Source organism: Amblyraja radiata, chromosome 12 (assembly GCF_010909765.2).
Source record: "Amblyraja radiata isolate CabotCenter1 chromosome 12, sAmbRad1.1.pri, whole genome shotgun sequence".
Classification (NCBI taxonomy): Eukaryota; Metazoa; Chordata; class Chondrichthyes; order Rajiformes; family Rajidae; genus Amblyraja; species Amblyraja radiata.
In genome coordinates, this window is record NC_045967.1 from 139,576 (window position 1) to 155,734 (window position 16,159).

General features: G+C 46.0%; 1 protein-coding gene across 2 annotated transcripts in view; it reads left to right on the forward strand.

Moving 5' to 3' along the window:
- Positions 1 to 242: 242 nt before the first annotated feature.
- The window catches only part of ophn1 (oligophrenin 1), a 281,908-nt gene continuing 265,991 nt past the window's right edge, over positions 243 to 16,159 (forward strand). The window contains exon 1 of one of the 2 annotated variants that reach the window (XM_033030095.1): positions 243 to 820. In XM_033030095.1, the coding sequence (XP_032885986.1) occupies positions 667 to 820 (154 nt within the window). In that variant the 5' untranslated portion in view covers positions 243 to 666. The remainder of the gene's footprint in view (positions 821 to 16,159) is intronic. The other variant, XM_033030094.1, reaches the window with a different exon arrangement.

Sequence of the window (16,159 nt, forward strand, 5' to 3'; positions counted from 1 at the left end):
TGACACCCCCCCCAAAAAAAGTGAATCACATATCTGTTTCACCAGATCTTTTGATCCAGATTTCGGGAATAATGCCGCAATTGAGAAGGTCCTTGCTGGATGTTACATTGAAATTGAGTTACAATTTCTAAGCACACCCAGAAGGTGCAGACGAGGGAACATTTGATGGCGTTGAACAGCCTTTACGCCAGTGCCCTCCCTTTCCTCCTCCTGCCCCTCCCTCTGACGGTGCCCATGAAGTGCAGAGCGCAGGGGTGGCCCCGACAGAGCGGTAGCCGCCGCCGCTGCTGCTGTAACGCCCACTACAGCGGGACATTGACGAGCTCCTGACACAGTGCAGGAACTGGCGTGGGTGCAGAATTAGCGCTGTCACACCGGGGCTGTATCGGCAGTACAGGCGGCCAAAGCAAGGGCGAAGGTGGGGAGGAGAGAGAGAGAGAGAGAATAGATACATCTGGCAACAAGACCATTGTCCGTCACAGCTGATTCCCGGGGTCAGCCGCTGACAGAGGCGAAAGCGAACTTGAGTTACAATTGCAGAGGCGTCGGAGCCGCGGGCAGGGCAGGGCAGGGCGAGGGGAAGCGGCTGTGAACGCCCCCACCCACCCCACAAGGACCGGAGAGAGAGGTGGGGGTGTAAGCGTGTACCGAGCCCGTGAACCCACCATGGGGCACCCGCCGCTGGAGTTCAGTGACTGCTCTCTCGACAGCCCCGACTTCAGGGAGCGCCTGAAATCTTACGAGCAGGAGCTGGAGAAGACGAACAAATTCATCAAGGAAGTGATCAAAGACGGCAACTCGCTGATCAGTGCCATCAGGAGTAAGTATTTTACGACAGGAGGGAGGACGGATATTATTTTTTTTTAAAGATCTGGTGGGAGGAGAATAGCCTATCTGGATGAAGCAACATGCAGAGTGAAATAGGAATTATTTCTTGCAGTTGTCTTAAGAGGTGCATTGATGATATGTTTGTGCCAGCTCGTCACAGCTGAAGTCTCAGCGAGGTTCAAGAGAGCTTGTTAAATCACTTTTTGTCTTGTTGATGCGTAGAGCTACTTGGAAGGCATCCTACCGAGGTGCCACAATGTTTCTGGGGTAAAGGACCCTGACCCGAAAACACTATCCATGTTCTCCAGAGATGCTGCTCGACACCCACTGAGTTACAATGCCCTCCATAATGTTTGGGACAAAGACCCATCATTTATTTATTTCCCTCTGTACTCCACAATTTGAGATTTGTAATAGCAAAAAATTTACATGTGGTTAAAGTGCACATTGTCAGATTTTAATAAGGGCAATTTTTACACATGTTGGTTTCACCATGGAGAAATTACAGCAGTGTTTATTCATTTCAGGGCACCATAATGTTTGGGACACGGCAATGTCATGTAAATGAAAGTGGTCATGTTTAGTATTTTGTTGCATATCCTTTGCATGTAATGACTGCTTGAAGTCTGTGATTCATGGACATCACCAGTTGCTGGGTGTCTTCTCTGGTGATGCTCTACCAGGCCTGTATTGCAGCCATCTTTAGCTTATGTTTGTTTTGGGTGCTAGTCCCCTTCAGTTTTCTCTTCAGCATGCTCCATTGGGTTCAGATTGGGTGATTGACATGGCCACTCAAGAATTGACCATTTTTTAGCTTTGAAAAACTCCTGTGTTGCTTTAGCAGTATGTTTGGGATCATTGTCTTTATGTAGAATGAACTTCTGGCCATTGAGTTTTGAGGCATTTGTTTGAACTTGAGCAGATAGGATGTGTCTATACACTTCAGAATTAATTATGCTACTACCATCAGTAGTTATATCATCAATGAAGATAAGTGAGCCATACATGCCCAGGCCATAACACCCCCACCACCGTGTTTCACAGATGAGGTGGTGTGTTTTGGATTTTGGTAAGTTCCTTCTCTCCTCCATACTTTGCTGATGCCATCACTCTGATATAAGTTAATCTTCATCTCATCTGTCCACAATACTTTTTTCCAGAACTGTGGTTTCTCTTTTAAACACTTCTTGGCAAACTGTAACCTGGCCATCCTATTTTTGCAGCTAACCAGTGGTTTGCATCTTGCAGTGTAGCCTCTGTATTTCTGTTCATGTGGACAGTGGTCATTGACAAATCCACACCTGGCTCCAGAAGAGTGTTTCTGATGTTGGACACGTGTTTGGGGATTTTTCTTTATTATAGAGAGAATTCTTCTGTCATCAGCTGGAGGTCTTCCTTGGCCTGTCAGTCCCTTTGTGATTAGTAAGCTCACCAGTGCTCTCTTTCTTCTTAATGATATTCCAAACAATTGATTTTAGTGAGCTTAAGGTTTGGCTGATGTCTCTAACTGTTTTATTTTTGTTTCTCAGTCACATAATGGCTTCTTTGACTTTCATTGGCACAGCTTTGGTCCTCCTGTTGATAAAAGCAATAAAAGTTTCCAAAGGTGATGGAAAGACGGGAAGAAAGACTAGGTGCTGAGAGCTCTCCTTACTTGCACACCTGAGCAATTGCAAACACATGTGAAGCCATGTGTTCCAAACATAATGGTGCCCAGAAATTGGGAGGGGGAGGGGGGAGGGGGGGGGGGGGGGGGGGGGGGCGACTATCGATAAACACAGCTGTAATTTCTATGTGGTAAAACCAAAATGTATAAAAATCCCCTATAATAAAATCTGACAATGTGCAGTTTAACCACATGTGATTTTTTTTCTATTACAAATCTCAAATTGTGGGGTACAGATGCAAATAAATATAGGTCTTTGCCCCAATCATTATGGAGGGCTCTGTACCTCATGTAAACCAGCATCTGCAGTTCCTTGTATTTACGTGTAAGGTTTTCTGTGCTCCAAGGTGCCCCTGTTGCTACAAGCCATCGATAGGTGTCAACAGTGGGTAGATAGTAATAAAGGAGCAGGAACCCTGATGTTGCAGAGAGAACTTGTTTGCAAAATCTATGTCAAATTGCAGTGAGGTTTGCAATTTGTATGAACATGTAGAAATGAGGAACTGCAGATGCTGCTTTACAAAAACAGACGCAAAATGCTGTGGTAACTCAGCAGTTCTGGAGAATATGGATAGGTGACATTTCGGGTCAGGACCCTTCTTCATTCTGATTGTAGGTGAGGTAGGATGGGGAAAGAAAGCTGGAAGAGAGGAGAGACAGGACAAAGCATGGCAGGCAATAGGTGGATACAGGTATGGGAGGGCTTGATAAGAATATGGTTGAAACATATGCCAGAGATGAAAACAGAGATGGGAGATGGACAGATTGAAGAGTTACAAATTGTGAAGCCAGAGGAAGGAATACAGGGGGAGTGGAGAAATAGGAGTGAGTCCAGGTGAGGTGAGGGAGGGAGGTGGTGGAAGAAAAATGTGGTGGGCGGGGGGGGGGGGGGGGGGAAGGAAGGGTGGGTTGTTGGAGGTTACCTAAAACTGGAGAATTCAATGTTCATACCATTGGGTTATGCACAGTATATTAAATAATAGTCCATTGCTGCAATGACCATTGCTGTTTATCATGCTTGTATAGCAACCTTTTCACCCCATTAGCCTCGGTCCAGGGCATTGAGGAAGCTGGAAATACAACCACCAGTGACGGGGTGGGTGGGGATGTGGGACTAAAGTTTCCTGGAATTCCTGGAATGATGGATGCAGGAAGTGGAGATGATGGGGATAGAATCAGGCCAGTGACTGGTGAGGCTGTGGAAGTATTTAAATTCATACAGTATCTGTTAAATTATGAATTAAGTAAATAAGATTTCTACATCTCCAGTCAGAAATCCTGGTTCCTTTGAAACAAAACAAATCAGGAGATGGAGGGGATGACCTGCTTTGGGTGCTGTGTTCAAGGATGACTTCATTTGGCCAATGTTCTCAGTGAAAACATAAACCACGCATCCAGCCTCACTAGAAATATTCACACATGCTTTCACATAAAGCAGTCGTTGTCATCGAGGTGTTTTAAATCGTACTGACGAAGATGGCGGCACAAGAGACCACAGGCGTTGGAATCTTGAGCAAAAAACAAACTGCTGGAGGAACTCAATGGGTCAGTAAGAATCTGTGGATGTTTTGGGTCAATCTGAAGAAGGGCCCAGTCCAAAACGCATCGTCCTTTTCCCTTTACACATGCTGCCTGGCCAACTGACCATTAATGACCTGTTCCACGTTATCCCCATAGTTATCCCACTTTTTTATTCGCTCCCTACATATACGAGGGGCCAATCAACCTACAAAACTACATGTCTTTGGGATGTGGGAGGAAACTGGAGCACCTGGAGGAAACCCATGCGGTCACAGGGAGAACGCACTAACTTCACACAGACTGCACCCGAGGTCAGGATTGAACCTGGGTCTCTGGCGCCGTGAGGCAGCAGCACTACTAGCCATGCCGCTGTGCTGCTTGAAATGGAAGTAGGAAACTAACCAGCCCTTTGAGCTTCTCCTGTCTTGGAATCACCGCAGGCCTCATCCTTTACCTTAGTCTGAACCAAAAACACAAAATGCTTTTTCTGAGTTCACCACAGGAACAGGCTCTTTGGCCCACAGTGTTCATGCTGAACATGATGCCAAAACAAACCAATATCATCTGTTTCCTCATGAACCATATCTCTCTAGTATTTGCCTATCTAAAAGCCACTTAAGTGCTACTGTTATATCTGCTTCTACCACCAGTGTGTTCCAGTCACTCTCCAACCACTGTATATTAAACAAAAAACCTGCAAATCTCCTTTAAATGTTACCCTTCTCACCTGAAAGCTATGCTCTCTACTCTTTGATATTTCCATCCTGGGGCAAAAGAAGTTTTGACTGTCTACCATGTGTCTCATAATTTTATATACTTCCATCAGGTTTCCTCTCAACCTCTAGCAGTCCAGAATAAACAATCCAAGTCTGTCCGAGCTCTCCTTATAGCTAATAGGCAGCATTCTGGTAAACCTCTTATGCACCCTTTACAAACCTCCACTTCTTTCTTGTAAAGATATCCATAAATACTGCTGAATCTTTTTTTTAATGCAGAAATTCTGTTCAGAATTAAAGGACGTGCCTTTAGAAAGGAGATGAGGAGGAATTTCTTTAGTCAGAGGGTGGTGAATCTGTGGTATTTATCGCAACAGACAGCTGTAGAAGCTATCAATGAATATTTTTAAGGCGGAGATTGACAGATTCCCGATTGGTCAGGGTATTAGGAGTGATGTGGCAAGTGAAGGCAGGAGTATGGGGTTGAGAGGAAGGATAGTTCAGCCATGATTGAATGGTAAAGTCGACTTAATGGGCTGAATGGCCTAATTCTGCTCCTATAATCTATGAAGGTATGAATTTATAAACAGATCTCAGTTGTAGCTAATTCACATTTCAACAGTGCTTGGTGCAGTTCTGTTCTTGGTGTTAAATTGCCGGTGAATATCTGTACTTGGCGCCTGTTATTTACACACCTTGTATCTGTATCAGGACGGTGGGTTTAGTGCTCACTGGTGCGGTGACCACAAGTTGCTCCTCATCCTGTGGCTGACAGGATGTGGAAATTGTGCTTGGATTTATTCTTTGCCCACTGCTCTGCTCGAAAGGAGTTTGTGTGGCCTGTCAGTAAAGGTTCCAGTTTGTTTCTTGCTGCATTTATGGACGATGGAGCTTTTTAATCCGTGTGCCAGGCACTCCAGTTCATCATGTTGAGACCACATACAAACTGGAGGATCTGCATCTCGGAGTCTGTTTGGTGAGCTTACAAGCCAGTGGTAACAAACATGAAACCCTCCAATTTCAAGTAACATTTCCCCCTACCACCCCCTCCCTCTGTGAGCTCATTTTTCCTTCCACCTCCCACTCCCTATCCCCTCCTTTGTATCATGAAACATCCCCGAGTTTCCCGTTTTCCATTTATTCCCCCTTATTTTCCTCCACCCACTTTCCTTCCTCTGGCTTTACATTTTGCTCTTCCACCTCTCCTTATCTGACACATATTTGTCTCCTTTTCACCTTTTAGTCTTTGTCCCTTTTGCCAATCACACCCACCTCACTGTATCTACCTGTCACCTACCAGGCTTTGTCCTGCATCCACTTCTCTTTTCACCTTTCTCCCTCTTACTCTAAACCATCTGACAAAGGGTTCCGACCTGAAACGTCGCCTGTTTATTCCTTCCCCAGATGCCACCTGACCTGCTAAGTCCCCAACTGTACTTCACCGTGCAACCTGTGCTCCTTCATGCTTGAGTTCAGATTCTAGGTAATATTCTCAACATCTGGGTATAGAACAAGAATGTGTTAAATATGTCACCTCTTTCTCTTGCTAACTCATCATTCTATACATTTAATTCTGCTTCATCCACTTGTACTACCAAGTCATTCAATTGATCCCATACTCACAAGCGTCATGGTTTGTTTATCATATACATAAGCAACTATGAAGTTCTCACGTTGCAGCTTTATGGGCACATTTGGCACAATAACAACAACATTAAATTATCAGTTATTCTAAGTAAACTAGACCATGATAGTGCAAAACCAAAGTACACAGAGTAACCATAGTAGTGTAGAAAGATAGAAAAATAGGCGCAGGTGTAGGCCATTTGGCCCTGCGAGCCAGCACCGCCATTCAATATGATCATGGCTGATCATCTAAAATCAGTACCCCGTTCTTGCTTTTTCCCCATATCCCTTGATTCCATTACTATATCTAACTCCCTCTTGGAAACATCCAGTGAATAGGCCTCCACTGCCTTCTGTGGCAGAGAATTCCACAGATTCACAACACTCTGGGTGAAAAAGTTTTTCCTCATCTCAGTCCTAAATGGCCTACCCCTTATTCTTAAACTGTGAACCCTGGTTCTGGACTCCCCCAACATGGGGAACATTTTTCCTGCATCTAGCCTGCCCAACCCCTTAAGAATTTTATATGATTCTATATAATATCCTCTCATCCTTCTAAATTCCAGTGAATACAAGCCCAGTCAACCATTCTTTCATCATATGTCAAGTTCAAGTGACATTTATTGTCATGTGCACCACTTGGTGCAGTGAGATTTGAGTTGCCATACAGCCATATGAATAAAAAGAACACAATACACAATGGAATTTAACATCAACATCCCCACACAGCGGAATCGAGGTTTCCCACTGTGAGGGAAGGCAATAAAGTTCAGTCATCTTCCTCATTGTTCACCCGTGGCCGGGGATTTTGAGCCCTCCGCAGTCGCCGCTACGGCAGACTGATGTTCAGGCCCTCTCGCCGGGATGTCCCGCCATCTCGGGAATTAACCTGGACTTAACTCCCTCAATAGTAATAATGTCCTTCCTCAAATTAGGGGACCAAAATTGCGCACAATGCTCCAGGTGCGGTCTCACCAGGGCCCTGTACAACTGTAGTAGGACCTCCTTGCTCCTAAACTCAAATCCTCTCGCAATGAAGGCCAATGAATTAGCTTTCTTCACTGCCTGCTGTACCTGCATGCCTGCTTTCAGTGCCTGATGTACAAGCACACCCAGGTCTTGTTGCACCTCCCCTTTTCCTAATCTGACACTATTCAGGTAATAATCTGCCTTCCTGTTCTTGTCACCAAAGTGGATAACCTCACAATTATCCACATTATAGATAGATAGATAGATAGATAGATAGATAGATAGATAGATAGATAGATAGATAAATACTTTATTAATCCCCTTATTCAGGGGAAATTCTGATGTCCATGCAGCACACTAATAAAAATACAACACAGTATTCATAAAGGAATTCAACACCAAAACATCCCCCCACAGTGATTCCCACTGTAGGGGAAGGCACAAAGTCCAGTCCCCATCCTCTTGTCCACCCATAGTTGGGCCTATTGAGGCCTCCACAGTCGCATCTGCAATGCACCTGCCCACTCACCCAACCTTACCAAGTCACCCAGCAGCCTCATGGCAACCTCATCGCAGCTCACATTGCCACCCACCTTTGTGTCATCCGCAAACTTGGAGATGTCACATTTAATTCCCTCGTCTAAATCATTAATATATAATGTAAATAACTAGGGTCCCTGCACCGAGTCCTAGTAATATGTTGCTGAAATTGGGTTGTAGTTGGGATTGTGCAGGGTGATTCAAGAACCTGATGGTTGATGGGGAGAAGCTGTTCTTGAACCTGGGGTAATGGTTCTCAGGCCTTCTACATGATGCAGTTGCGAGAAGAGAGCATGGCCAGGATGGTGTGGGTCTTTGATGTTAGTTGCCTTCCCTGGGCATCATTCCCTGTACATCCCTTTGATGGTGGGGAGGTCAGGACCCATGTGGACTAGGCAATGCCCACCACTTTCTGCAATCCCCTTTCATTCTTCCAAGCATATCCTCATCTCCAGAGCAACATTGAAGTAGACAATAATCAATAATGCCTCTTTACCCACTGATATGGGGATATCTGGTATAAAAAAGTAGTTGGGTTTCAATGCACGAAGCAACAATTCATTGGAATGAACAATTTCTGACTACTAGGTACACAAAAATGCTGGAGAAACTCAGCGGGTGCAGCAGCATCTATGGAGCGAAGGAAATAGGCAACGTTTCGGGCCGAATATCTAACTACAGGTACTTCTTTCTCTTGGGGAGAAAGAAAACCCAGATGTTGCAAAGGACGTGTCTTTGGAATGAAAAGCCTGCATTTGTATAGCAACTTTTTTGCCTCATACAGCAAGTTAAATACTTTCTGGTGGAGTTATTGTTGTGTTGGAGGAAACATTGCAACCAGTTTGCACAGTTGACAGTGTGGTATAGGTAAAGTAATCAGATTTTACTCATGAAAGACACCAAATGCTGCCTTAACCCAGGGGGTCAGGCAGCATCTCTGATGAAAAGGAAGAGGTGATGTTTCGGGTTCTGTATCTGCAGTTCCTTCCTACACATTCAAAAGTTGAAATTACAATCAGCTGACTTACAAAAACAAAATTTTACTCATTATCGCAATGAAAAGGCAGCCAAAGAAGAAATTAAGAAATATAATTTGGCTATACGGCTCCTTGAGCACGTGTGTTTGATCATTCAGTATCATTGTGATCGATCCTATCCTGTGTTTACTTTCCAAACCGATATGATTACATGATTCTGAGTGCCTTTAAAAAAATATATATATCGATTTCAGTCTAAATATAGACAATGACTGCATTCACAGATTCCCAGGTAGTGTGCTGTAAAGGTTTACATCCTGGTAAAACAAAATCTCTCATCATCCCAGTGCTAGTTGGCTGAACTGTTTTCCAGAACCATTATAGGTTTTAGAAATACTGAGCGGAAACAGGCTCTTCGGCCCACCTATTCAGCGCCGACCAACGACAGCACCCGTAGTTAGGATCAAACCTGGGTCTCTGGCACTGTAAGGCAGCAACTCTACTGCTGCGCCACCATGCTGCACCAATTTCTCTCCTCTTGAAACCGAGGAAAGAGTCTTTCACCAACACCCACTCCTCCCTTTCAGAATTTGATTGCTTTCATTGGATCATCTTAGTTCTAAATTACAGTGATTTAAAGGTGCATTTTGATCATTCCTCATACCGCAACCTGCCATTCCTCCATATTGTGGTATGGCACTGGCAATGTGCTAGGTGCAATGATTTTGATCAGAGGTCGGCAACCTACGGCCCCCGGGCCGAATGCGGCCCGTAACCCAAAATCATCCGGCCCGCAGGCGGAATTTTCCCCCCGTAATCATCCGGCCCGCCGAGCGCCTTCTGTGAACACGTTTAAGAAAGAACTGCAGATGCTGGAAAGATCGAAGGTAGACAAAAATGCTGGAGAAACTCAGCGGGTGAGACATGCAAGGATTGCATGAGGGCTGCCTCACCAGCTGAGTTTCTCCAGCATTTTTGTCCACCTTCTGTGAACACGTGATTTGATGCCTGCCATCCGGGGCGGGATGGTGGCAGGATCCATGTGTACACGTGATAGATGTGGCCCGCCATCCGCTCACAGACATGCGTCCTGGCCCCTATGCAGAACAAGGTTCCCCACCCCTGGTTTAGAACTAATCAGGCATCTGATGCTGGGCCATTGGCACCATGATATGAATTTCCCCCACAATCTAACCTGTTGCTCAAGTATAACCCTCCATTTCTGCACTCCTGTCAGGCGAGTAATCCAAGTTGAATGGAGCATGTGGCAGAAGGCAGATGTAAAAATGCAGAGCCAAATCTGTGAAATCTCCACATAACAGTTAAACTGTAGAAGCAGATTGCAACAGAAGGAATTAAATAATTCCCACAATTTGTGGATTAAATCAAAAATCTGCAGTCCAGGCCACAATAATGGTTGTGAATTAATAAACAGTTAGTTGGAGAAGACTGCTCTCAGGCAACTCCTGGAGTCTAATAAGTATAAGGAAAGAGGACTGGATTTACTTTTTGCAGCTATTTTTAGTCAGAATTGGATAATCCATCCTCACTTTCCCTGAGGTCCCATGGCTGCAGTGTTTACAATAGACAATAGGTGCAGGAGTAGGCCATTTGACCCTTCGAGCCAGCACCGCCATTCAATGTGATCATGGCTGATCATCCCCAATCAGTACCCCGTTCCTGCCTTCTCCCCATATCCCCTGACCCCGCTATCTTTAAGAGCCCTATCTAGCTCTCTCTTGAAAGCATCCAGAGAACCTACCGCCCTCTGAGGCAGAGAATTCCACAGACTCGCAATTCTCTGTGTGAAAAAGTGTTCCTCATCTCCGTTCTAAATGGCTTACCCCTTATTCTTAAATTGTGGCCCCTGGTTCTGGATTCCCCCAACTTCGGGAACATGTTTCCTGCCTCTAGCGTGTCCAAACCCTTAATAATCTTATGTTTCAATCAGATTCCCTCTCATCCTTCTAAACTCCAGGGTATATAAGCCCAGCCGCTCCATTCTCTCAGCATATGACAGTTCTGCCATCCCGGGAATTAACCTTGTAAACCTACGCTGCACTCCCTCAATAGCAAGAATGTCCTTCCTCAAATTAGGGGACCAAAACTGCACACAATATTCCAGGTGTAGTCTCACTAGGGCCCTATACAACTGCAGAAGGACCTCATTGCTCCTATACTCAACTCCTCTTGTTATGAAGGCCAATATGCCATTCGCTTTCTTCACTGCCTGCTGTACCTGCATGCTTACTTTCATAGACTGATGAACAAGGACCCCCAGATCCCATTGTACCTCCCCTTTCCCAACTTGACATTATTTAGATAATAATCTGCCTTCCAGTTTTTGCTACCGAAATGGATAACCTCACATTTATCCACATTAAACTGCATCTGCCCACTCACCCAACCTGTCCAAGTCATCCTGCATTCTCATAGCATCCTCCTCACAGTTCACGCTGCCACCTAGCTTTGTGTCATCTGCAAATTTGCTAATTCATTTGATACAATAACTGGAAACAAATGGAAAATAACGGGATGCAGCAAAGATCATGGGGCCAGGTAACTTGCCAGTTGTAGAAGTGACCCAAAGTGCTGGAATAACTCAACAGGTCAAGCAGCTTCTCTGGAGAACATGAATAGGTAACATTTCAGGTCGGGGGCCTTTTTCAGTCCCAACCTGAAACGTCACCTATCCATGTTCTCCAGAGATGCTGCCTAATTTGTTACTCGAGCATTTTGTCTCCATTTGTGTAAACCAGTATCTTTGTTTCTGCAGTGAATTGCCTCCAGATCCAGGTGTGCCTTAATCCTACCTGTCCCTATAATCTTAACAATGTGGAACATTATCTAGCAAAGACAAGTGAAATCTCTAGCAACTAATAACTGCCCAATCACCTTCAAAATAGTGGAAGGTAATATTAGCAGTGCTATCAAGCAGCACGTATTCACTAATGAAAAAAGCAGAAGTGATGGAGTAACTCTGTGGGTCAGGAATCATCAGCTGACCCGCTGGGTTCCTCCAGCACATTGTGTTTTGTTCAGAATTCTAACATCTGCTGTTCCTTATGTCTCTACTAATTCACTAATAATCTGCTCACTGTATAGTTTGAGTTCTGGCAGATCTACTTGGCTCCTGATGTCAATGCAGTCTCCGACTCGACAGTGAATATGTTTGTCATTAAGCCATATGTGTGGCGTCAAGGAGCCTTGGTGAAATTGGTGCCAAAAGGGATTGAGGGGAAAGCTCTCCAGTGACGTGATTGTATCTTGTTGAAAGGAAGGTGGTTGTTCGGTGACACAGTGGCACAGCGGTGGAGTTGCTGCATTTCATAAGTTCATTTATTGTCACATACACCAATTGGTGTAGTGAAATTCACTGGCCAGGTCAGTCATACAATTTAAAAAAGCACCAGACTCAGAAAACACATTTTAACATAAACATCCATCACATCCTCCATATTCCTCACTGTGATGGAAGGCAAAAATAAAGTTCCAAGCCCTTCCCTTGTTGTTCCCTGTTTGTTCTTCCTTGGTTGGGGGCCTCGAGCCCCCCGTTGACGGGACGGTCTTGACTCCCGTATCTGAAACTTGATCACATCTCCAGGAAGGTAAGAACCTGAAAAAGAAAGTCCCCCCCCCCCCCCCCCCCCCACATAAAACAAACTTTAAACAAATGCTAAAAATAACAAAAAGGATGATAAAAACGAACAGACTGCCGGCAGGGCTGCCATCTCCCTCCTCCGGCGCCCCCTAACTCAGCACCAGAGACCCGGGTTCGATCCTGACTACGGGTGCTGTCTGTACAAAGTTTGTACGTTATTCCTGTGACCCCCATTGGTTTTCCCTGGGTGCAACGGTTTCCTCCCACACTCCAAAGACGTACAGGTTTGGAGATTAGTTGGCTTCTGTAAATTGTAAATTGTCCCCAGTGTGTAAGATAGCACTAGAGTACAGGGTGATCACTGATCAACACGTACTCGGTGGGCCGAAGGGTCTGTTCCCGCGCTGTATCTTCAATATCTGAAAAGTGAAGTAAATTGTCTCCACTCCCAGAATGTTCCGGCAAGAATTCCACAGAGCATTGTCTCAGGCCCCACGATCTTCAACCACTTCATCCTGTCACCTTTCTTCCATCATAAGGCCACAAGCAGATGTTAGTTTTTGATTTATACAACGTTCTATTCGCAAATATTTAGACGTTGGGATGGGAAGGGCTGATGTGAGCCAAATAATAGTTGTACCACACGTGGGCCTGTGAATGATCACTTCCAACTGTTTAACTGCTCTACATTTCAAGGTCAACTACAGTGTTGTGTTTCCACCACACCAACACCACCTCTTTTCCATTAATACCCTTGGAAGTATCATTGGTCAATAACTCAACTGGAACAGCCACACACCTACTGTTGGTGCAAGGGTAGGATAGGGTTGGACATCTGAGGGCACAAGGCTCACATCAGGACATCTCATTCTTTCAACCTTTGCACGGTGTTCATCAGGAACGTGATGGAACATTGACCCCATTCACATCAAAGCCACCTTGCCATTCACTCCCTCTGCTACAGTGTCAGTCGTACTGCATGTACCAGGCCCATCAGCCCCAATCAGTGGTTCAATGCCATGTGTACCAGTATAGTAATATACATTTTTTGCATACATCTCAGTAAGACTATCCTTGTACATAAGCACAAAACCCCCCTCCCCCTCCTCATTAGTACACAACAGCCCACTGAGTCCATATGCAAGAGGAGCCATTTTGGCACCACTTTACAGTCCCAGGTACAGCTTGCCACATAGGCCCGTTGCAGCCGTCACCTCCATCTGGTCGTCCCATGAATCAATGCCCCTTTCCCCGCCTGGTCCTCTTCAGCCCTTGTTACCTAGGGAGGGGAGGGGAGGAGGGGGGGCACCTCCTGCAGCCAACCTCGAGGGTGTGGAAGATAAGACTCCCCCAGTTCTTCTCAACGGGCCCCTTATCCATCATTTGCCGCCGTCGCTACCACCCTCCACCTCCTCTCCCACTCCCGGTCCACGGGACGAGCAGAGGCCGGGCTCGACAGCAACCTTTCTGGGCTGGTTCTCGGTACCGTGGCAATAAGCCAGGCCTACTGTCAGGCATGGCCATGGCCCGTTGGAAAGTGACCTACTGTCTGCAGGTGGTGAAACTCATCTGTACTCTCCAAGATGTCTATCAAAGCTATTCTCATTTGCCTGTGTTTGACCGATATCCCTGCCAGCCTTTCCTATCCATGTGGTTATCCATGGAGTCAAGTCAAGTTTATTCGTCACATACACATACGAGATGTGCAGTGAAATGAAAAGTGGCAATGCTCGCGGACTTTGTGCAAAAAGACAAACAAACAAACAACCAAACAAACTACAAACAGAATCACATATTCTTTTACATGTTAAATATTGTGGGCGGAAGGAAAAAGGTTCAGTAAAGTTAGTCCCTGATGAGATAGGAGTTTACAGTCCGAATGGCCTCTGGGAAGAAACTCCTTCTCAACCTCTCCGTTCTCACAGCATGGCAACGGAGGCGTTTGCCTGACCGTAGCAGCTGGAACAGTCCGTTGCAGGGGTGGAAGGGGTCTCCCATGATTTTATTGGCTCTGGAGTTACACCTCCGGATGTATAGTTCCTGCAGGGGGGCGAGTGAAGTTCCCATAGTGCGTTCGGCCAAACGCACTACTCTCTGCAGAGCCTTCTTGTCCTGGGCAGAGCTATTCCCAAACCAGATGGTAATATTTCCGGACAAAATGCTTTCCACAGCCGCAGAGTAGAAGCACTGGAGGATCCTCGGAGACACTCTGAATTTCCTCAATTGCCTGAGGTGGTAAAGGCGCTGCCTTACCTTACTCACGAGTGCTGAGGCGTGTGATGTCCATGTCATATCCTCAGAGATGTGGACTCCCAGATATTTAAAACAGCTCACCCTATCCACAGTATCCCCATTTATCCTCAATGGTGTGTACGTCCTCGGATGATGTGCCCTCCCAAAGTCCACGATCAGCTCCTTAGTTTTTTTGATGTTCAAGAGGAGGCTGTTGTCCTGGCACCAGAGTGCTAGATCAGCCACCTCCTCCCGGTAGGCCTTCTCATCGTTTGAGATCAGGCCCACCACCACAGTGTCATCAGCAAACTTGATTATTGAGTTGGAGCTGAACCTAGCCACACAGTCATATGTGTACAGGGAGTACAATAGGGGGCTGAGGACGCAACCCTGGGGCGATCCTGTGCTCAGGGTGAGGGACTTTGATGTATTCCCTCCCATCTTGACTACCTGGGGCCTGGCGGTGAGAAAGTACAGGGCCCAGGCACACAGTGGGGTGTTGAGCCCTAATTCCAGTAGCTTCTCGGCCAGTCTGGCGGGAACTATCGTGTTGAAGGCTGAACTGAAGTCTATGAACAGCATCCTCACATAGCCCCCCTTCTGGCTGTCAAGATGAGAGAGAGCGGTGTGCAAGACCTGGGAGACCGCATCGTCCGTGGATCTGTTCGGACGGTATGCGAACTGTAACGGGTCCATGTTGCGAGGGAGGAAGGCGCAGATGTGTTTCTTCACCAGCCTCTCAAAGCATTTCATGACTACCGAGGTAAGGGCCACCGGACGGTAGTCATTCAGACAGGCTGGGGAGGCATTTTTTTGTACCGGTACGATGATGGATTTTTTGAAGCAGGCAGGGACCACGGACTTGTCCAGGGAAAGGTTAAATATTGTAGTGAGCACCGGAGCTAGCTGCGTAGCACAGGACTTGAATACTCGCCCCGAAATGCCATCGGCTTTCCTTGTGTTCGATAGGGTCTATCTACAAAATACAATGATCACCAATGTTTCACATTGGGAGGGAGTACAGAGAAGGTTCACCAGACTGATTCCTGGGATGTCAGGACTTTCATATGAAGAAAGACTGGATAGACTCGGCTTGTACTCGCTAGAATATAGAAGATTGAGGGGGGATCTTATAGGAACTTACAAAATTCTTAAGGGGTTGGACAGGCTAGATGCAGGAAGATTGTTCCCGATGTTGGGGAAGTCCAGAACAAGGGGTCACAGTTGAAGGATAAGGGGGAAGTCTTTTAGGACCGAGATGAGAAAAACATTTTTCACACAGCGAGTGGTGAATCTCTGGAATTCTCTGCCACAGAAGGTAGTTGAGGCCAGTTCATTGGCTATATTTAAGAGGGAGTTAGATGTGGCCCTTGGGGCTAAAGGGACCAGGGGGTATGGAGAGAAGGCAGGTACGGGATACTGAGTTGGATGATCAGCCATGATCATATCGAATGGCGGTGCAGGCTCGAAGGGCCGAATGGCC